The sequence below is a fragment of the Alligator mississippiensis genome, chromosome 3 (assembly GCF_030867095.1).
Source record: "Alligator mississippiensis isolate rAllMis1 chromosome 3, rAllMis1, whole genome shotgun sequence".
NCBI lineage: Eukaryota > Metazoa > Chordata > Crocodylia > Alligatoridae > Alligator > Alligator mississippiensis.
In genome coordinates this window covers 181753226-181776616 of record NC_081826.1, presented here as the reverse complement: position 1 = coordinate 181776616, position 23391 = coordinate 181753226, and the positions used below count along the sequence as shown (strand labels likewise).

The window sequence follows — 23391 nt, the reverse complement described above, 5'->3', positions numbered from 1 at the left end:
CTGCTGCGAAATGTCAGAGAAGTGACAGCTTTCACTGAGACACTAGTACTTTGCTTAGTTATAGAGATAAGGACTCACATTAGATATACTGAAAATGGCACAAACATTTATTTTCCCAAGTGTGTAATTACTGAAGCAGATTGAAATCTGCTTACAAATGTAAAAAAGCAGAATTTGTCTTGTGTTTAATAAGGCTGGAAATTTCAAAATATCCTTAAGCAGTTAATTTAACTCTCAGAGATTAAGCTCCTTTGAAAATCCTGTTGTAAATTATACAGCTGCGTATATTGTTATCAATAATCACTGCAACTTTCCTTTAAATGCACAGAGGTACTATTTGGTATCTAATGTATAGCAACTGACAATCAGTGCTTTTTTTATATTAACCATCCATACGCCAAAACACAATTTCTTTTCTAGGACTTGTTACATTGGAAGGTACAATCTAAAGGACTTCTTGCGTCCCTGAATCACATATCTGCTACCCACTGATATTTCCTACTGCTCATGTTTAGTGTTCCTAATGCACAGTTACAATCTGGGTCAAATTCTGTTCTCAGTTACATCAACATAAACCATAAATAACTGATTTGAAATTTGAATCTCACCCAGTATATTAGCATGAATTAGTCTCTTTCTTTATACTTTTAATGCCAAAAATATTTTTCATCTTTTATCCATGTTCATTCTAATATTACATATTAAAATAGCATCCCTTTAACATGTGCAAACTCCAGTATTTTTAAGCACAAATAAATACCATCACTAGGGCAAATATAAACAGTCTTTGTTGAACTATGCAATGAATGTTTACAATAACAGAAGTACATTAACCATCAGGGCGAGTAGTAAAATAGTTGCACAGCATAAGCTGAATTTATGTTACACGTACAGGAAGTGATTATTGTTATCTTTATGCTTGAATTGGCAGAATGTTCTAAAAACATAAAGCAAAATCTAATTACCATACATTCTTCAGCTATGATGTACAGAATGTAGCTGTTTGTTCATGTACATTAAGATATATAAACACAATTCCTCAATAAGGTTTTTGATTTTTCTTTAAAGTTTCCATGAAAAAGCTGGTAAAACCAGTGCTTAAAATCTTATTACATTATATATAAACAACCCTTCACCAACAGAATGAAAATTCAAACACCAAGCATAAACTCAGTACTCTTACTAACAATTTCAATGCATAAAATTACTGATGTGAAGTGAAACTTTACCTTATAATTCCAATTGTGCTGATGGGTATACCTTTCCCCTTTTTTAAAATCACATATCTGCTACGATTTTAAGAGTAAAGAGGTCTTTTTCCTTTACTTATTTTTTGTTGTTATAATTAATGCTAAACCATGCTGTCCAAATTAAGGGACTAACTATGCGCTTGGACACATTATGTATGGTCCACTTATGTCAATCTAATTTGCATTTTTGTTTGATCTGGGTAAACTATGCTGTAGGAAATTAAGGTTTCAAATTATTACTCACGAATTATATGGGGTAAAAGCAACGGAGGTGAGAGTCCTGAACAGCAGCAAGACTAAAAATGTATTATAATAAAGGCTCTGCACAGTACAGCATGCAGCAGATTTTTTAAAAGTTTTAATTATAATTTTCTTATTGTTAAATCTCATTTTCTAACATGAATCTAATATCTTAAGACATACTGCTCCAACTTCACTGGAAGATACCGGAGTTCTGAGCCTCTGATGAAGTGGCTGTGAAGGAAATGCATCCATCATAAGAACTCTGCTAAAATCTGGGAGTGTGAAAGATTAGTACTTTCTCTCTCTCACACACATGTACATGTTCTGTATTTACATTTTCTATTTTGAGACCTACAAATGAATAGTTTACTATGAAGCTAGGAAGACCTGCTTTCCTTGAGAGCCTAATACAGGCAAGAATGCCAAGAAAGATGGGGAGAATATATCTATAACAGTCATACTAGAAAACTGAGTGCATCAAAATGTTAACAATAACATCACATGGCAAAATTATGTTGATATGCCCATTCTGTATACCATTCTACTTACTTAAACAATATGGCTGCCTTCAACAAGAGGACATAAAAACCATCATTTTAATGAGAGAGAGAGGCATACAGACAGACAGAGAAAGACTGGGGATGTTGATATTACTACTAAAGGAAAGTGTGTACAAATACTCTTGAAAAGGATAGTGAAAATGTATCCTGCTACATTATTATATATTAAACATTAAAGCAATTGGCTCTTTCCTGACACAGCACCCTGTCTGCTTTCCAAAAATCATGATTTGTGATGCAGTCAGCAGTATAACATCATTATATTCAAACTAAGCGAACCACAAACAATTCAGTTGTTGTCTTTCATTGAAAACTGGTTTCACTCCTGCTCCAGTTTCCTGTGCATCCATCTGTTCAGTTCACTATGTATTTGTTTGCCATATAGAATATAGTATTATTATTGCACTGTTCTCACTTTTGAATAAACATGGAGCCATTCTGCATGTTTGAGAGGGTTGGCAGTAGAAACTAAACTGCAGATAATCCAGGAATGCATGTCAAAGTCAAAAAGGATTGTCTCATACTTTAGCTATCCACATTTCCTATTATTTTTTAAGCTGGTAATCAATACCATGAGTTTAAATGAAGAGGGAAATAACAGAGAGTACTGTGTAGCTTAATGAGTAGTCAATCTGCACACTCTCAATCCGAGTTAATAATCAAGAGCAAAATTTTAAAATTCCTATACTTTAACTGAAATTACACAAGAATGAATTTGGTCCTGTATGTTTTATGGTAACGGAAAGTATTCTGCTTATGTTATATACCATTAGCATTTTTAGAGTCTAATCTGAAAACAACTACCCAAAATATAATTTTACTGAATTCATACATATGAATAAAATTAGGCATGTTTTTATTCCTTCAGGCTCTAAAGATCCTAACCAAAATCCATTGAAGCCAACTGGTCTTGGATAAAGTTTAAGAACTTTGCAATGGGATTTTTAAACTCACATTAATCTTTACTATTACTGCAGCTATGAATGTTCTTGTGTCAAGGACACATACTTTTCTACTTAATTAAAACATTCTCAAAAAAGTAAGGTTTTTGAAAATGTCCAGGAGGAAACTATGGTCTTAAAAAGTCATCTAATAACTATAATAACTCAGAGGGGCAGATTTCCATCTCCAGCTCCCTTTGTGCAAAACTGAAGTTTATTTCCTACCTATGGGGACTTTTTACCATCTTATACCATCTACACTTTTCCCAGAGCCTGACAAAGGGACTTTGATCCCAAAAGCTTGCAGAAAAGGACAATTTTCTTGCCATTTTCCAGTTGGTCTAATAAAAGGTATCATTTTGGAACCAAAGAGTTCTAGTTTTTTGCATGTCTTTTTGTCTCAGACCAACACGGCTACCAAGTACCCCTCTAATAACTATAACATTTAATTTAAAGTAAATATTTAATATAAAAATTTGAATTAATTTACATTAACTGAGGATGAGTAAATCTGAACAAAGATGTTTCCTCTTGGTTTGGTTTCTTTCCTTTTCCTGATATTAAATCACAGTAACTATGCAGTTGGATATATTATCAATTCAGCATACTAGAATAATATAGTAACACTTATAAAACATGGAAATAGACTGTAAAATGATTACTTGCAAAATCAGCGCATTTAGCTTTTGGTTTACAGTAAAATGGATTAAAATATTCCTAAATTATGGGCTGTTATATAACAACTGGGAACTATTAAGAGTGAAAAGGGAAAAGTGAGCAAATATTAGATGTAGCTCACCAAATAATCATGAAGGAAACCTTTCATGTTTTATATTCCTTATTAAGTAGTATTAACTACACTGAATTTTGCCCTTTTGAGGGTGGGGGAAGGAGAGAGCTGAAGTTTACTCTGCTGATGCACAGGTAACTTACTAACGCTAATGGAACAGTTCAGAATACGTATCAACCTGGGAAAAGAGTACACTGCTGCAAATATTCATATATTTTGGCTGCAACCCAACAAGACTGGAAAGTGCTCCCTGAAATCACTTGTTTAGATTGAAACAAAGGACTGTAAAGCCAATGTAATTACAACAGTGTCTAATTTTGTCTTGAAGGATATGGTAAAAATATTGCACTGAAAACAAAATGTTCTTTGAAGGAAAATTGAGCCTTTTTCATCTTCTGGCCCAAAGTTAGTGAATCTTCTCCTTGGTACAAAAATTCCAATATCAGAGGTGTATCAACTGTATGACAGACTCTTAGCAGCCAGCAAATTTATTCCAGAGGCAGAAAAATCCTAATAAGTCTCCATGGAATGCCGAAATCATTACCTAGACTCAAACAGCTCCATAAACAGCATTATTTTTTACATAAAAAATAAAGTGTTTGAATGACTTTATTGCACCTGCAACTGGCCCCATTCAAGTCAAACATTACATTATTTTAGCAAATTAAATAAAAGGTATTTCTTAAAAGTGTCAAGCAGAGATATTGTATATGCATCATAGAAAAGAACAGCCTAAAGTATGACAAATAGTAAATCAGAAAGATGATAGAAAATATAATTTTTTTCTTTTTCATGATTTTTTTTACACCTATTGAACAAGATTGCGTAGACACTTGCATTCATGAAGAAGATCCTTCTTTGGGTAAGTCAAGGCGTTGAAGCAGGAGTCACTTTCAAACTGTCAAGTGCTGCATGAATCCTAAAATGTAACCTGGACTCCATGGAGTAATCCTTGTAATTGTTTCTGCAAAGAACAAAATAATTTAATGAGTTAGAAAAATCCAAGTCTCTTTCTCTTCCCTTCATTTCATCTGGTCCTTTTCAACAGTCCTCATCACTTCAGAACATCTACTGTAAAGACAGGAATTAAAAACCCTGATAGAAAAACAGCCCTACTTAGTACACTGCAGTCAGGTATGGACACTGGGCACTGCAGAAACAAGTATGGACACTGCACAGCTTCGAGTACAGCACCCTGTATAAGCCTACAGAGATCAACAAAAAACCCCAGACTGCAGCAGACGACAGGAAATGGGAGGATCCAATGATGATAGATTAATTAAAACTTAAGAAAATCTAGTGGTGATATATTAATTAAACCTTAAATGGTATTTAAATGTTTAAAGTATCTCATGCATAACTGCTGCACTGTAAACTAATTTTATGCCAACAGTCAGGGGAAAGTTCCAGCATACAGACTGGGCGAATGGCAGAATTGCTCCCTTCCTCCCTTCTGCCTGTGGGGGAGAGAGAAAAGTGGCCACTGAATACATGTAGTTCAAAATTCACTAGCTCTTCCAGGCCATTGTTACCACCCATAAACTCCTTCACTACAGCATAATAGGCATCCTGTGAACCTACTTATATGCACAGGAGGTAGGGATCCTTTACACACACTCTCCAATTCACCAGCCTCCATGCAGCAAAACCACACCTTCTCTGTGACATACACTTTGAATGGAAAGGAGGATTTGCCTTTAATACAGCACTCTGCTTGGTTTAGTTCAACATACCATTGTGAGAGGACATGGCATAGTCAAAGTAGAATATAAATGTACTTTACAGTGCATTATAAATTAGAAAGTATATATGATGCATACACTTTAAAAAGTAATTTCTACTGGAAAACATTTTCTAAGTATTCTTGTAAAAGCTGCAGTATTACTTTATGAGTTTTACAAAATATATAATAGCATGCAAGAGATCAATCCATCCATCCATTTTTTGTTTGGAGCTTCTCAGTTTTACTCTAGGGAATATTGCACAGAGGCAAATATCAATTTCACTTACTTTGCAGTTTCTATGTATCGTATTGCTTTTTCTCTCTCATCCCGTTGTTTGTACAGAAGTCCCAACTCATATAGGGTAAATGGCACCAAGTAGTTATCATACTTTATCTGTTTTTCACTAAGAAAGCAGACACATATAATTGGTTAATTATCAGTATTAAACATGAAATGCATGTTGCGCTCAAGTTTAATGATTATTAACTTAACTGCAAAGTATATTTCAATTAAGCTAATGTTTTAACACACAAAAGCCTAGGACTAAGCTCCTATATGCCTGATGAAGGGTGTTTGTGCACAAAAGCTTGCAGTTAAGGAAGTTTTTTTGCAAAAATCTTCTTGGTCTAATAAAAGATATCATCTCTACTATGAATTCTGATTGCCTTATAACTAAATTAATGCATTTGACTGATCACTAAAAGTTTTGAGTCCTTAATAGTTTCCATTAACTTCACTTAATTGTTGAGTGATTATTTTTTTCATTTCTGGAAATATTCTAAACATATTTTAGAAGACTAAATTTAAGCTCCTTATTTTGAGACTCCTGTCCCTAATGTTTTCTATAGGTCAGACAAGACAGCAGTCAGACTCTTCCTCACCACACTTATAGGAAATACAACAAACCTTGTAGGATTATAAATGACTTAACTGCCATAACAGCCACTACCTTGAACTTAAATGTGTTTGGTTAAACTTAACAATTGCCCTGGTTCATTGACAAGTTTTATGAACTGAAACACACGTCAAAATTTAGAATATTAATTTCATGAATTCCTTTGGAATCGTCAGTTAACAAAATACTCTTATGTGAATACTGAGAAACTTTGATTCTATTGTCTCTATCAAAGCCACAAAACCACACCTGGCAAAGGTGTTATGCATGTTCTAAACTGTTCTAAGACAATCCAGGCTGTATATATCCAGCACTGGACCAAACCCTGTGAAGTTTGAATGTAGAAAAAGCTGTCCATTCATAGGATTAAGTCACCGGCAGAGAAACAGAAATGGACTGGTAATCCTTCTTCTGGTTCTGCCTGCCACAGCTCAGACCCTGAATATAAAATATGAAGTGTGACACGAAAAGTCAGGCAATCATCTCAGTGCCCCTTTGCTTGGTGAACACCAGGAAAGAACAACTGTGCCAAATGTTAATGGAAGCAGTAAAAAATTTCTTATCAAAAGGAAATTCAGCACAAACACATTTATTGAAAACAGTGAAAGATATCTGAGAACATCCCTCAGAGCTACTCAGGGGCTTTATAAATATCAAAAAATCCTGTCAAGTCTAAGCAACCAAGACTTACTAAACTATGATAAAAAATGGTCCTGATTCTCAGAGTCCAAAACTGTCTTGAAGCTAGGCCCTTTTTCCTTTGGAAGGGTCTGCCTTTGCCTTTCACGGTCCCTGCGCATCTCACCTAGTGTCTCTTCTATTAGTGTTTCGGTGACAGGATCCGCCAAAGTGGGTAAGCTTCACTCTCCCTCTACCTAAGATAAATAACTCATTTTAACTAATCAAATCAAAAACTGTTTAATCTATTGTCTCATTAAAGAGCAGTGAAAGAGCACAAGGTCTGTGTGAGAAAGTACCACTTTTTTTTTTTTTTTTTTTTTTACCCTTTTCTCTTTTGCCATCTCTGGTTTTCAATGGCATCCAGATGTGGTTATGGAGCTTCTTTGCTTTATAGTTCAAGACAGGAATCAAAGAGAAGCAGGGAAGGGAGTTTTGAGAGAGAGAGATGAATGTAGGTTTTGTGCTGATCCTGAGCAAGTAAGCATTTTTTTTCTGATAAAGAAGTGGGGGCCAAACGCCCCAACAAGAGGTACAGAAACGATTGCCACGTAGCCACATGGTCTCCATCCATCTTTGGGAGAAACATCAATTCTGTCCTCACAACCACAAGGACTTCCCAGTGCAAAGTCTGCTTCCTCCAAAGGAATTCCTGTGTGCATGGATTCTGAAGTTTTCACCCAAAATATTTCATCATACTCCACAATGTGAAGTTTACATCTTTAATTACTATCCTTTTTACCTTTGGATAACTTGATTGAAACACAGCTCAGCTTGCAAGAGTCTTCCCAGGTATTTCAGACAGAGGCCTTTTAGTAACTGCAGCAAGCATACATCATCCATGTAGTATTCACTATGATCTTAAAACAGAAACAAAAGACATTTTTTAGACATGCATTATAAAAAGCTCTAGGAATGAGTAAGGGAGTTTAGTTTATCAAAATTTTGCACCAACAAGGACTTAGATGACCTCTGATACCAGTTTTGAATTGCTCCCAATAAAGCAACCAAGAACAAAAATCCCAACATGCCAATACAGTAATTCCTGCAGGCAACTACTCAAAATACACAGGGACTTTTACTCTATATCATGGAGTCATTAAAACCTGTCCAAAGTAACAAATCTTTATCATGTCAAAATGGAGGCATATTTTTTGCAGAACTAAGATTCTGCCAACAAAGCTGTAAGTGCATTAACACTCACAGCTCCCCTGTGGGAACAGAACCCCTTCATTCTGCCAGCAGACCAACACCTGCTCTGTGAGAAACAGAAGGCTTCTGCTGCCACAGAAAAGCTGCTAGAAAGCACCCACACTCTGCTGGCAGCCCCTTTAACAGCTGGTGCTTCCCAGGGTGCACTGCACACCGTGCCAGCACAGCTGCTGCAGTGGAACCACGTGGGGACATGCTCAGGCAGTATCCCTGCGGTGCCAGCTATCTACTGACAGAAGACTTGTTTTGCACTTTGAGTCTGCCTACAATATCTTTTCCACACTAAGGTGCCCCTCCCACTGGAGAAGCTGCATTAGCAGAGGTGTAACAGCAGGAGAATTTAACAGAAAAAGGGTTTATGCAGAAGCGGCCTCTGTTCTGTATTACCAAAGACATGAAGGAGCTTTGCAAAGTATATCAGAATTTCAGTAGTAGCACGTGTGGTCCTTTCTTGTTGGCTTATAACATTACCTGGTTGCAGCAAAAGAAAGGAAAGAAAACACATATGGAGAGACAGATGGCTGCACATACATTAACAATTCAGGAAGCAAAACACCCTCCTTTCAGATCATCTTGTTTACAAGTAATTACCAGCTCTCTTAGGTTACATTAATTTTTTAAAAATAGTCTGCCAAATACAGCTATACAAACAGTTCTGCAAACATGGACAGCTAAAGCATCTTGAAACGTAACTAAATGTTTTGCCAGTTTTGAATGTAGAACACTTGCCGTCTACTTTTAACATGATTAGTTTCAGTGCTTTTACCAAGAATGCAAAAATCCATTTTTTTATTGATACATGAAGGTGAAGTGGGCATTTTGCATTATTCTGGTATACAGAGAAGGAATCAGGGAACAGAAACAAATAACTCCCCAAGGACTGATTTCCTGTAACTGATGTTTTTCAGTCTTTACCTCCTACTTCAACTGCATGTACCTGAGGATTTTCCCCCAGACCTAAAAACTAGTAAATCACAGCTCTACAGTTTGACAGTACATTAAGCTAAACGGAGTTAATAATCATACTCCCAAACTATGGTCAAATGCCTTTACCAGGGTTTTATTGCCTCCCAAAAGTGAAAGATTAGCTCTTAATCCATACATCGGTCACAGACTTCCAAGTTTTCACCTTTTTGCAGACACTGTTTAAAAATATTTTTCCACATTTCATTTTTACACAGACAGAACGCCTCAGATTTCTTTATTGTGATTTCAGTTAGTCTCCTCTCCCTGAACTAAAAACTATTCAAAACATCAGGTTTGCAAAACAGGTATCTATCTGACTGGTATAAGTGAGATATAAAACTATCCTCTGTCTGCATTCCATTATGTGGGGGAACCGAGTGATGTGCTGTGTTAAATCTTTTCCAATGTGTCCTTTACATTTTTATTTCAATTCTGGTGAGACATTCCTTTTGTCTATTTGTACTCTGGATAAGACAGTACAAAGTTTGTTGTTCTCTGTGTGCGGGCCGGGAGCGGTCCGAGGCCCTCGGGGGTTTTTTTTGCGCGGCGGGCTGTGGCCAGCAGCCCGGACACGCTGGGTCAGGGAAGGCAGGCAGCACGCTAGAATTAGGCAAGGACGCTTAGTGGTTGATTTAAGATTATTTTACTTACACCGAAGATGGTCGCGGTGCAGGCAGGAAAACTTGCTTGAGTTGCAGTTACAGACAGAAAAGAAGAGAGGCGGACTAGAGTTCCTTCCCGTGAACCTTCTAGCCCAATCCAGTTGAAAGCTCTAAACCGCGAGCCCGTCGTGTCAACCGAAGAAAGTAACTCGAAGCAAAGAGCTCTGAATACACTCACACGAAGTTTGCTAGGCTCCGTGGAACTTGCATGCAGGGAAGGGTACGTCGAGGGATCAGGCGGCGACGGGGAGAGGCCAGAGGTTGATCAGACCCCTGTAACCTTCTTAAGGTACACGCTGGGTCCAATAGGCTCCGCAGCGCTTAGAGGTCTTCACGAAATGTGAAGCCCTCCTCTTTCTCTTTTTCTCTCTCCAGATGGTTGTGGAGTCCTCCAACTTGGGCAGAAACCACTCAAGCCTCTTATATGGCTAGCAAGCCAATCGCTAGCCGCCACGTGGGAATAATTTAGAAACAGCCAATAGTGGGACACAAATTTGCATGCGGGTAGCGGGAACTCCTTTGTACCATGCATTTCCCTCTTTGCAGCTCAGAAATGCACCCTGCAAAGAAAGCTCCAAGTGGCGGGAAATAATTTAGCAGTGCTGAAGCACGCACAAACAAAAATCACACCCTTGGGTTGTGACACTCTGGATAAAAGAATACGTTGTTCAATAATCATTCAGAGTACGACCAAGGTCGGTTTCATTTTATGAGTATGTTCTAACTGATTAGCAATAGCAAAAGCCTCCAAACCTCACAATAACTTGTTTAAACTCACATGTGCCACAGCCTTCTAGGCTAGGGGCAGAAATTACACATAAACTGGTATAAGTGATCAGAAACTGTAACACAACAGAAGTTCAGTACACATAAACTACTTTCAAAAGGTACAAAACCAATTTAAGATAAACCTGGATGGATGTAGTATCAGACAACTGATTTAGGTTAAATCAATTTATTGAACTTCTGTTCCAGATCCCCTCCAAATTCAAGTTAACTCACAGTCCCCCAGAATCCCAGGATGAAAGCTCCAGCTGAGCAGGAAGGCATGCTCTAGCAACTCCTGGTTTCTGGCGTGGGCCACTGCAGGCATGTGGCTGCATTTGCTGAATCAAAATTGAATGTCTATGCACTTGCTTTTATCAATTCAATCTACAGAGCTTAGACTAACCTGTGAAGATTGAGTTGATTCAGCCTCAGGCTTTTTGACTGTCTGTACTTATGCCTAAAGATACAACTCCCCACAGCATTCATGCCCAGATAGCAAACAGAAGACTTATAAAAACAACTCATCATATCAAGATCATTTTATCTGCAAATATCTTTCTTAAATGTAGACGCATTTCAGCATAACAATGTCATGCAATTAATTAAAAAAAATGAATTGCCCAATTTGACAGGTGCAAGACTGATTTGTTATAAAGTGAAGATTCTGACAATGCTGACTAGAATGAAAGGTTAATAATGAGCCAAATTTTCATACCTGATATAAGTCCACCCTGCCTGGCCTATTATTTTTACTAGATCTTATTTTTTGCAAAACACTTTATTTGTTATATATGCTATTTATGTTATTGATGTGTAATTTTTTTACCATTAGTATTCCAATGCATCTAAATTAAATCAACTCAGTAGGTTTGCTACAAATTGCTGACAAATTATGAAACTTAATTTCACCCTAGCAGATTCATTAAAAAGTTCAAATGTGTTTATAAGTTGCAGAGGTTATATTACTTCTTAATGATTCCAGTAATTGTAACCTGTTTGCAACAGGTAAAACAATCCAGGCTACCCATGTGATATGTTTGCCTGTCCTTCTCCTGTTCCTCACTGGATACAGCAGAGCAGAGAAATGGATGCCCCAGCCACTGCTTAATGGATGCCAGCCACCTACTCAAGTCTTGCTTCAGAGACAGGATATCTTTTTAAATGTAAAGTATATGTTTATAATAAGGGTCTTGAGAGTTTACTCTCAAGAATGCCCCACCCACCCATTTTAAACCCAGAAATACAGCAATGAAACCACTCTGAGCATGCTCCCTGACACCTCTCTTATGCATGCTGAACTGATAGATCTTGACAGCAGCAGCCATGTGTGACCTTACTGCAACTTCATCCCTTCACTTATAAGTTTGGCTCACAGAGTAGAAGGGCATGCTCAACTAGCACTTTCAAGACTGCTGCAAAAACAATATAGACATACCAAAAATCCTACAAGGGCATCCCAGTAAGAATTCCCAGGAGAAAAAGAGATGGCTAAATACATTTATAACTCAAGTATACAGAAGACAATTCAGCTGGAAAGAAAAGACTCAGCATAAGGAAGAAACAGCTTAGCTCAGAGTGGCAGACACTTGAAAACAGGAAGATGTGATTGTAAAAGCCTAAAACCTTGGCAGAAGAAATCAAGAGCAGGTGCAAGACCTGAAACTTATAGCCTCTATTTTAAAAGAGTAGTTTTGAAGTTAAGAAGATTGCTTCATATGCTAAACATTCCAGTCACATCTTAAATTTGTATTAAAATAATTTAATTCTTTAGTATTAATAGGAATAAGATGTATTCATATACTGTCAATAAAAATAATCGGCAAAGTTAATCTGAATAATTTTGGAGAAGCAAAAAATTAAAATGATAGCTATACATCTGCCACACTAAACTTGCAAGTTTTGTAATATATTCTTTACATGTAGGAGTTTTATGCTGATACACTGGGGAAAAAAGACATGGAAGTGTAATAATCTGCAAAGGAGACTGTGGTGTTAGAGATCAGCTTTCAAGTAAAAAGTCATTACTTTAACTTTAGTTTAATTAGAGTTGGAGAAAGAGGCAGTTAGGTTTTCTTTGTTCAAACAAATTATTTAGAGATGGGATAGTGACATGCCTCTGGCCCATTTTTTGTGATCTATTTTAGAAGGATTTTTGTTTGCATGCCTTTCTTTTCTCTTATTTATTAAAATTAAATTTTCACAAAATAATCATAATTATTATTGATATAATTATATGGATTAGGACCATTATTAGTTTGGGTTTACATGCTGTGTACTCACCCCTTTTTCTTTACTATCCAGGATATTCCATTGCTTCCATTTCCTGCTTTCAGTTTGTACTGACACCTTTCCTTGATTCTTTCCTGTAGCCCAGATTTCAAAGGATTGTTTACAGGTCTACAAATTATCTTCTACAGATAGGAATTTCAGAGGTTTTGGCAGCTTTACAAAAGCCTTAGCCTTGTTGGGGTTTTATATCTTGAAGATAGAGATATTTTGGAATCATTCTTAAAGGCAGGGCATTGTATTAAGAGTAGCAATTAGGGATGGGCCCACACAGAAACCAAGCGTTTGAACACTTCTGAGCCATGAGGGTTTAAAAAGATCAAGATAAAATTCTGCGACCTAGGTCCTCTTCTAATATTCTCATAGGTTAGCATTTATATGCTGCTTTCCATTTTCAATTCTCAATGCAAACTTTTATTAAGTATTTATTATTTAACTACACACTTTCATTTGCAGAGGCAATATTTTTCTACTATACATGATAAGTAAATGTGTGATTAAGATGTCAGTATCAAACAGGGATTTTTTTTTAAAGAAGAATTGGAAACTTAATGAAGAAATAAACATTTTGTTTTATTATTTAAGTTTCATGCCCTGGGTTAAATAAATTCTCCATAAAATAAATTGTAATTGTAAAGCTCAGTAGAGAGATGTACAACTGAGACAGTCCTGACAACTATGTATAAACCTGTCATACCTAAGAAACTTGAGTCAAGGAGAGTAAACACATTATTAAAGTGTGTACATGTATCACTTTTATGATATACTTTTCTTCTGATTACTTTTGCCTATAATTTAAGTAATGATCTTAATCTGAAAATACTTACTTTTAATTTCTATGCACTGAAGTTACAAAAATTCTTTTACAGCTATTAATAAATGTTGTTTCTTTTAATGTTCATTGTAATCCTATAATTTCACACTTTATTATTATTCTATACATTTATTGTTCTTATATATTTATTGTTCTTGTGGATATATTAGGTTACTCCACTGATATTATCCCTGTCTTTTATAGTTAACCAAACTCCACTCATCTTTACTCAATAGTCTCAATATTGCACAGTGACAGAGCCTGCCTTGAATGTAAATTAAGTATTTTTTCAGACCTTTCCAGGTCAAATCATTTAGCTCATCTCCTCAGATACTGGATATTATTTAATGACATCTTATTAAATTATGCAAAGTTCTTTAGTCTTTCTATACTCTGATTTGAGCCAAGCGAATTTTGATGAAAGATATGTAAATGTCCATAACTTTGCATTGTTGCTCTTAGGGATATTTCATTGGGACCTATAGTTAGCTGTTAAGTGTTGAATTCCATTCAGTCTTCCATCTTGCTCCTTATAGAACACATTAATATAGTGCAAAATGAACCAACAGGTTTTTCTGTGTTGCTAGTTATATTTTTTCCCTGAAATGACTACTTACTAGCTTCATTCTGTAGAGCAGTTTCTTCTTTTTCAATTGTTATTAATAAACTTTCTGTAAGGTCTGTTCTTTTGCCTACAACTGCAAAACCATTCCAGACATACATCATTTCCTGCCAAAAAGAAACAAAACACATGCATCAGTTTTATACGTGGATCAATTTCACTTAAGAATATAATCTGGATAGCTATACTGAACATTTTCTCAGCACATTAAAGGCACAGGTGTGCATGCGCACACACCCCAACCAACCCACCCGAAATACCAGGTAATGGGAGGAAACGGTAAAAAAAAAAAAAAGCACTGCAGAATGTGACCCTGCTTTCAGTCTCACTGCCTGACAAAAAGAGTACCAGTGAGGGTATGGGCCACACATAAACACTCTGCATGGATAAACAGATAAAAATAACAGTCTAGTCAACACTAGGAGTAGTCAGACTATTAGGGCGTGCCCAGATAGCACAGTATTATCATAGATTTAGCTGTTAAAATCTCTTGGAAGTCTCTGCTTGTCATATGTGAACTTGAATTTTTCAACCAGATTTTTGTGGGGATGAAAGAAAGCACATCTGTGATTCAAAAGACAGGTTACAATTGGCATGTTTCAAGTTTCTGCTCCAATGCATGCTGATGCTAACGCATCAGAACGATAAGGTCATTCTTGGAAACAACTGAACAGTTTTGTCAGAAACTTTCCAAAAAAATCAGCCTGAAGTAGATCTCCTTCATGGAAAATTTTGACCAAAACACCTAATGTGTTGTAAAAGGTGAAGTAGGTGAAACACAGGTCTTAGGAGAAGTGCTGAGTAACCCTGATAATAAACAATTACTATACCCGCCAATACTTGTCTACACAATATGCAAAATGTTACCTTTGCAGGAGATTTAACTAAGCAAAGAACATCGATAATACTGGGGGACATATTTTGTTAGGCTATCAAAAACAGGTTGCTGCCTAATAAGCAGTCAAGACACTGAAAACTGCCTTTATTTAAAGATCAAATGGCTGAATGGCAGCTTTTCCAAAATATAATTTAATGTTCATTAACTGCAAGATATAACAAACAGGACAAAGTATTAGCATTTTCTGTTGATGAAGATAAATTGGATTTCCCCTGCAAACATTCTCCTATCCCTGTAGCCTACCTTCCAAAAAACCTTAGTTGTTAATTGAACAGATCAAGCTGACATGTGAAAAAAGAAAATTACTGGATACTTTAATTTTATATTAACGGCATGAACGCCTGTTGGATGTACTTAGTGCTGTAATTTCCTATTGTTTGAGGAAGAATCATAGTCCACATGCTGAGTCAGACCTTAAATAATGAGATTCCATGCAAAATTAAGATACTACTCATTGATTCAGCAAAGAGTCAGCATTTGTCAACTAATATCATTTACCATGATATTAGTATCTTAAGGCAAGATCCTAATAATTTTCCCTGAGAAATTATCAGAGCTTTATATTTTGCATATGCAATCGTATGGAACAAGTTGTTGATATATATTGTTCTCATATACAGTTCAGAATTCGAGGAATATATATATATGACTGGAAGGGACCACAGGAGGTCAGCTGGTCCAACTCACGGCTCCAGGCAAGAACATCCCTGTCTAGGACATTCTAGCAACATGCTTGTCTTACCTAAAAACTTCCAAGGATGGAGATTCCACAACCCCTCCAGGTAACTTGTTGCAGTATTTAACCACCCTCAAAAGTAGAAAGTTCTTCCTAATATCCAACCTAAGCTTCCCGCATCACAATTTAAAACTGTTGTTTCTTGTCCTGCTCTCTGTGGAAGTGACATCCTCTTTCAAACCATTCAATGCCAATGTGAATCCCCCTTCAATCTTTGCTTCTCCTGACTAAATAACCCGTTTTTCCAACCTCTTTTTATACATCAAGTTTTCTAGACCTCTTGGCTAGGGACAGAAGTTGCACATAAACTGGTTTAAGTGATCAGGAACCAATTTAAACCTGTAACATAACAGAAGTCCAGTGGCTGCATTTCCAGAATAAAAAATGAATGTCTGTTCACTTGCTTCTCAGTTCAATCTATACAGTTTAGACTAACCTGCAAACATTGAATGGATTCAGCCTCGGGTTTTTTGACTCTCTGTACTTAGCCCTTACAAATTTGTGTTGCTCTCTGCAGGACTCTTTCCAATCTGTCTACATCTTTCTTGAAGTGAAGAACCCAAAACTGGATATAATACTTCAGGGTCAGAAGGCTGCTTTAGAAAAAAATTAGTTCCCAGACTACACATGCTATTACATCCCAGTGAGTTATTAGCTGTTTTGCCATTGCTGCACTGTTGACTTGTATTCAGTTTGCAATCCACTATAACCCCAGATCCTTTTCTGCAACATAGCAGCCTAGCCAGTCATTCCCCAATTATTGGTTGTGCATTAGACTCTTCCATCCTAAATTAGTTATCCTTAATTTATTTCTTCCAATTTGGTTAGTTTGCAACTACTAAACAAAAAAAAATGAGTTAAATATTCTGGCTCTATTTAAGTTGACATTTTAAGAACTAAATTCAGATTTGCCTAGTCAGCAGAATTAGCCAATGGACTCACTTTGGGTGCCTATACATGTGCAGGGGGAGGAGGGCATTTTAGTTAGAGTGGTTCCTGGAGAACCACTCTGATTACCAGGAACCACTCTAAATAAAATGCTGCAGCGTCACATATATTAAGCCCCTGCACATTTAGTAATGGCCGCAGGACGTTTGAACTAAAGCATCCCAGCAGCCATTTTTAAACCAACAGGGACTTATATACATGACACTACAGCAATGCTAGAGTGTTCTAATTAGAACACATCTGACCATGCGTATAGTACTGAATGGTGCCTATGGCCCCATATAAAACAAGCTTATCTCGCTAGTAGCAATCACTGACAGATTTTATTCCCTTATGCATTAGTGCAGACTGCAGTAAATTAAGAATTTTTCCCCACATATGGCCATGTATGTGACATTAGGACAAAGGTTATGAAGAGAGATTTGCCCACTGTAGTGTAGCTGAATAATAAATTATCCTAATTAGATAGTTAAGCTAACAGTAGACGCTTGCAACCTACTAAATGATAGCAATGTAGTTAGAACTTACTGTGCTATACAAACTGTGGTATGCAAATATTGTTAACTTGGATCCTTATGGAACATTCTATCAATCATGCATACAATCTTCCACTTCAAACCACATATAAATTTAAAACTACTGAATTATTTTTCTTGAAACCTGCCTTTATTTACAAAATGTTTTACAGTTAAAATAAGCCGAGTTTTTCATCTTCAGTTGCTTCTGAGTTATCCAGGCAGAACATTTCTAAATTTAAAACATGTATGTATGCAGGAAGTTCTTTATGTCTGAATAAATAAAAAATATCAAGCGACTTTGATCTAACTTTAAGAAACATTTGCCTCTAATCCGAGGAAAAAACACTGAAAATAAAACTTGCAAAATTAAGAGCCAAATTTGGAAAGCCCTATTACAGTGCATTCTAAGTATGCCATTATAAAAATACACGTAACATTCATCTTACTCACTGCAAATACTTTAGTCTGAAATAAATAGTGGAAACTTATGGTACAAGCTATATAAGAGTTGCTCTTTTTATTATTGATAAATATATGCTAATTTTATCATACAAAGAAGAATGAAATAAGACAACTATAAATACCAGGGCAGGTAGTATAAGCTTCACTGGCTGAGAACTTGCATAGCGACGTGATTTCCTAACTGCAAACTTTTCTGTTGGAATAGATTTTCCTGCAATTCTTTGCCTTAGGCCTTCTATTTGTCTGTAAATGGAAAAAAAGATACTGAGTTATAAATATTTAATATTTTCTGTGCATTAAATATAAAACTCTTCTTTGACATAAAATTATTTCTTTTCCCATGATCCCTTGTTTTCTGTGCTGCAAAAGAGTACAGGTTTCCCTCAATTTATGCTGTATATGTGTTCCTGGAGAACAGCGCATAAATCAAATTCACATAAAGTGAACCCACTTTACACTGTAACAAATAGGGATAGGTTCCCATGGCAGGGAGGGAGGGAAGGAGGGAGGGAGCGAGGCTGGGGCTAGGGAAGGGGCCGGGGGGTGGGGGAAGTGTTGCTCCCAGGGCGCACAAGGCAGCAAAGCTGAAGGAACAGAGCAGCACTCACCCCAGCCCCAGCTACAGCAGCCCCGGGAGCGGCCAGTGCTAGCTGCCTACAGCCGCTGGGCTGCACCGTGCTCCGCCTGTCCCCACTTAGCTCTGCTCCTGGGCTGCACCATGCCGTGGTGCAGGCAGCTGGTGTCAGATGCTCTCAGGGCCACTGCAGCTGGGGCTGGGGTGAGTGCTGTGCCCCATACCACCTGGGGCTCCGCTTGTCCACACTCACTCCAGCCCATGCTGGAGCAGCCCCAGGAGCAGCTGACATCAGCTGCCTGCACCATGGCATGGTGTAGCCCAGGAGCTGGGGGGAGCCCAGGCACAAGAAGGGGGGGGGAAGACAGGCAGAGCACGGTGCAGCCCAGCACCTGCAGGCAGCTGGCACTGGCCATTCCCAGAGCCACTGCAGCAGGGGCTGGGTTGAGTAGGGCCATGGCCCTTTCCCTTCCCCCCACAGACGTACCTGCTTCGGGGGGGGGGGGGGGTGACGGCATCTATGCTGCTTGCATAAGAGCAAATTTACTTTGCATATAATGAATTATGGGTCTAAATATGCTCATCACATAAGAGTGAACTTGCATATAAAGAACCCACATAAATTGGGGGAAACCTGTATTTTCCATATAAATTGAGGGAAACCTGTATTTTCCATCTGCAGTGAAAATGAAAATCCTCTCAGCTGAAAACAACACCTAAAATGTCTAAAAACAAATCTATAAAACAAAACTAAATAATGCAGTGAATGAAAGTGCAAAAATGAAAGAAGTCACTGCACTTCATCTTTAATTGATGCTTCCTCCTGTAACTCTAACATTAAGTGATAAAACTGAATACAGACCTGATGCTTAGTTTAACAACACTGAACTTGTAGCTCAGTGATTCTCAACCATAGTGCCTTGGCACTCTGGGGTACCTTGATATCCTTATAAGGGTGCCAGTGTTAGAACTGTTAAGAGTGCAAACTTGATTTACGAGATGAACCCATATATTTCAACTAGGAATCCATTGTGCTGAAAATATTCTGACCTGTTGTGGTCTTTCTGAGTTCACTGCAACAGAAGAATTGTTCTATTATTTTTCTATAGTCAAAAAAAGGAGTGAAAACTGACAGCTGGCATTTTCCATGGGGTGCCTTGAATCTAACAGGTTTGAGAACCACTGCTCTTGCTGCTGGTTAAGTATTTGCTCTCAATTAAGTAGGACTCTTTGCCATTTGCTATAATTGAGGCCTCTGACAGATGTCCAGATTAAAGTGCAACGAGATCTAAGCCACAATTCCAACAACTGTGCTCCGGTCATGCATGAGCAATTTTGGGTTTGCGGCTTAGATCCCTATCATGCCTCCCTATCCCTATTACTTGCCAGTGCAGGTTCGGGAGCCCACGCTCCCCTTACACTATTGAGCTGAAACTTGAATGTGTGAGCAGGTTACTACTTAAGGCATAATTAACCTGTTAATCGTATCTTAAATGTAATGTGTGTCAGAGGTCTGAGATAAATCAGTTTTTCCAAAGACATTCCAGTTAAGCAGATTTCTCAAGTATATGTTTCCTAACGTACAAATATACTAGTACTGTGTTTCAGGCTTATGCATCTGGTCCACCAGGTTTTCAATATTAATAGTGACATTGGGTAAACTGAATATGACACTAATTTTTGCCATTACAAACATGAATAAAATGTACTGAGGTGGTGATTTTTTAAAACAATTAATCATATTTGTATGCCATTTTTCCATTAATAAAACAAATATTTTAAAATTTAATTCAAACACTTTGTATATCATGGTAGAATAAATATTAGTTTCATGTAATTATTATCAGGAAAAAATAGAGTTTGGAAAAATGCAAACACAAATTACAATTTGGAGCAATTGCAAAAACTATAAGAGATAATGTGCCGTGCCTGGTATGGTCTTAACTTTGTAAACTGGTAGAATTGCTCTAAAAAGTGAGGAACGAACCATTACTATCAGTAACTTATTCTTAGCCCATGTATAATTGTTCTTTTTTGACATAACAAAAAACCAAGATAAGCTAAGCCCATGTGCAGGCATGTAGGGAAATTTACCATCCAAAATGGAAGTGTCACCTGAACTTAGGCACCTCAAAGTTTTGTGGGCTGTACAACAGGGTCAAATTGCAGGATTCACTGGAATTTATACACCTATATTCCATTTTAATCCTGTGCAAGCATTGCTGAGATCAAACTTAATGTGACCTGAGATGATCAAAACCAAACTGATTATCTTAAGACAGTGTAAGTGGTGAGAAAGGGGAGAATTTTCATGATAATAAAGTATTGGTGACAGGAGTTAGCAAGAAAATAAATGAGGAGAGAGAAGAGCTTTGAATCCAAGAAGCAAAATGCACACCTAGCTGTTTCATTCTAGTTTAACCAAAAATGTAAAAATTTACCTGAACAAAGATACAATGTTCTCCCCAGTTTTCTTCACATCATCATCAGGAAGCATACACAAAATTGCAGCTTTCTGGAACACATATATTGCCTACCCCAAAAAAAGCAATATATTAACATACAGTTTGTTATATCAAGTCAGAACACACTGTTAAAGTATGGCATCCTTATTCCAGCGGTAGACACACCGACTGATTATGAGGCAGGTGAACCACTAAAATTTAGCTCAATGCTTCCTTTGTTATTGTGATTTATGCTATATTTCATATTCATTACATTTATACGGTATTGACATTTAGCTGAATCTGCCAGTTTTTAAGAGCGTTTTCCCTTCAGAAAGTGTAGATTCATTAATAATGCAAACCCGTAAGCCAAACTGAGAGGCTGGAGTAGCTACAGAAATTAGTTTGTATCAAAATTTAGAAATGTTATGATTCAAGGATTTTTTCAGACCCATCTCTATACATAATATTACAAATACTTCTACTGGTAGTTTGTTTTTTAAGAAGGTATTCACTAGAAAATGCAGTAATTAACATTTGTAGTGAAAATTGTGGAAATGTTTAAGTCTCTTGAGTCACCGTTACAGGTTACCTTTAAATCATTTAAAATCTTGGAATATTATGCCATCATAATATGGAGCCAGGCACCAGATCCTGCTCTGGGAAGGTAAATGAGCCAGGGCTGCCTATATGTTTGGTTTGCTGAGTGTTTGGTGGGCTGTGTGTTTGGGCATGTGCTCTGAGCAGCTGGGACTGCTCCCAGCTGAGTGGTTGTATCCTGTGTCTAACAAAAGCCCTAACAAGGGGGTGGAGCCAGTCCAGGTCCGGGAGAGTATAAAAGGTCCCAAAGCGACCAGGGGGCAAGTGAACAGGGACAGCAAGCAGGGCAGTTTGCAAGTAGTTCCCAAATCAGTTTGCAGATGTTTGCTGCTCCAATGCCTCTACCCTTTGAAAGTGAGCCTTTAAGGTAAGTTTCTTCTTTAATTAAGAGTAACTAATCTATACATATTTAGTGTAGGTAGCTAAAACTCAGCAGTTACACCAATGCTTGTCTCATGTTTAAGTAGAGCCCAGAGCAAGGGGCAGCTGAAGGGAGTTCACTAGGGAGTTTGCCTGGAAACTCTCTCACCTTCCTTCACTGCAAGCTTGGTGAGAGGAAGCAAAGAAATGGGAACCTTTAAGGGCCAAGGAGCAGCAAACAGGCCACCTTACAGGGGAGTTCTCTTCGGAAGGTTTGCTTGGAAGGAGGGGTAGGAAAAGAGAGGCAAAGCATTAAGAGACCTAGAGAAATGGCTGGAGGACATAACAATGCCAGAGCCACTGCCAACTCATCCTCTGCTTGTACCTGTCTGTCTAGGCAGCATTGCTCACCATGGGTGCATCCACACATGCAGGCATGTGCACTTGCAGCAGCTCAAATAGAAGTAATGCAAATTTGAGCCAGGGCTTTTTGCCCCAGCACACATGCCCAGACATGCACTTTGGTGTGGGACAAATTGTGCCACTTGCGGCAAAATAACGCTGCCTGGCTTCTTCCAGATCTGCAGCCAGGGGGGAGGTGGAGCCCAGGGTCAGCACTTGTGCTGACCCTAGCAGTATAAAAAGCTACCCTGGCCAGCAGCTTTGGGCTACTTGCCCTCAGAAGCTTCTGAGGCCAGGCCACTTGGCATCTGGAGACACCAGCCCCCTGTGCCAGCTGGACTGCCAAAGCTGCCCTGACTTAGTGGCCCCTGAACCCTCTACCCACTACAGCAGTCTGGCAGTGAGGACTGCTGCCTGGCTGTGACCTGCTGCCATCTGCAACAGAATCTGCCTCCTTGGACCTGCGGCCCCATGGCTGCACACATACCAGACAGAGACAGAGACCACACAGCCACCTGGGCTCTAGTACAGGCCCTGCAGCAGAGCCACCTGAACCTCTGGGCCAGCTGCCAGCAGCCCGTGGCTGCACAGCAGCATCACTACATCCAGACAGCCCGGTCTGGAACCAGTCACCTGCCTAGCTCAGGGCTGTGAGTCCCAGCTGGCCCTGCTGGGGAGGAGCATACCCATGCTGCCAGGCCCAGCTGCAGACTTCCGCCCCACTACTGCCAGGCTGGACCCAACAGAGGGAGCAGCTGACAATCATTCCCCGCATGTACTGCCACACCTGGGTCTGGGCTACCAGTAAACACTGGTGGGAGTGTATAGTCCTCCCCACCTGGGACAATGCACGTTGGACACAGACCTTCCAGATGTCAAGAGGCATTCATGCACCTGGTAGCCCCTAACATTGAGCAGCAAGACACTGCGATGCATCCAGCCCTCACCCCAGAGAAACATGTGGCCATAGCCATCATGAGGCTGGTCACGCCTGCCAGCCTCAGGTATATAGCCCACTCATTTGCGGTGGGGAAATCC

At 38.4% G+C, this 23391-nt stretch overlaps 1 protein-coding gene across 4 annotated transcripts in view; it reads right to left on the bottom strand.

The window, feature by feature from the left end:
• Positions 1-84: 84 nt before the first annotated feature.
• TTC39B (tetratricopeptide repeat domain 39B) overlaps positions 85-23391 on the bottom strand; it is a 131788-nt gene continuing 108481 nt past the window's right edge. For 3 of the 4 annotated variants that reach the window (XM_059724707.1, XM_006270845.4, XM_019483848.2), the window contains 6 exons: positions 20989-21080; positions 18096-18216; positions 14407-14518; positions 7824-7941; positions 5795-5911; positions 85-4748 (listed from right to left, as the gene is read on the bottom strand). In XM_059724707.1, the coding sequence (XP_059580690.1) occupies positions 4652-4748; positions 5795-5911; positions 7824-7941; positions 14407-14518; positions 18096-18216; positions 20989-21080 (657 nt within the window). In that variant the 3' untranslated portion in view covers positions 85-4651. Of the gene's footprint in view, positions 4749-5794; positions 5912-7823; positions 7942-12969; positions 13053-14406; positions 14519-18095; positions 18217-20988; positions 21081-23391 lie in introns of those variants that run through there. The other variant, XR_002089244.2, reaches the window with a different exon arrangement.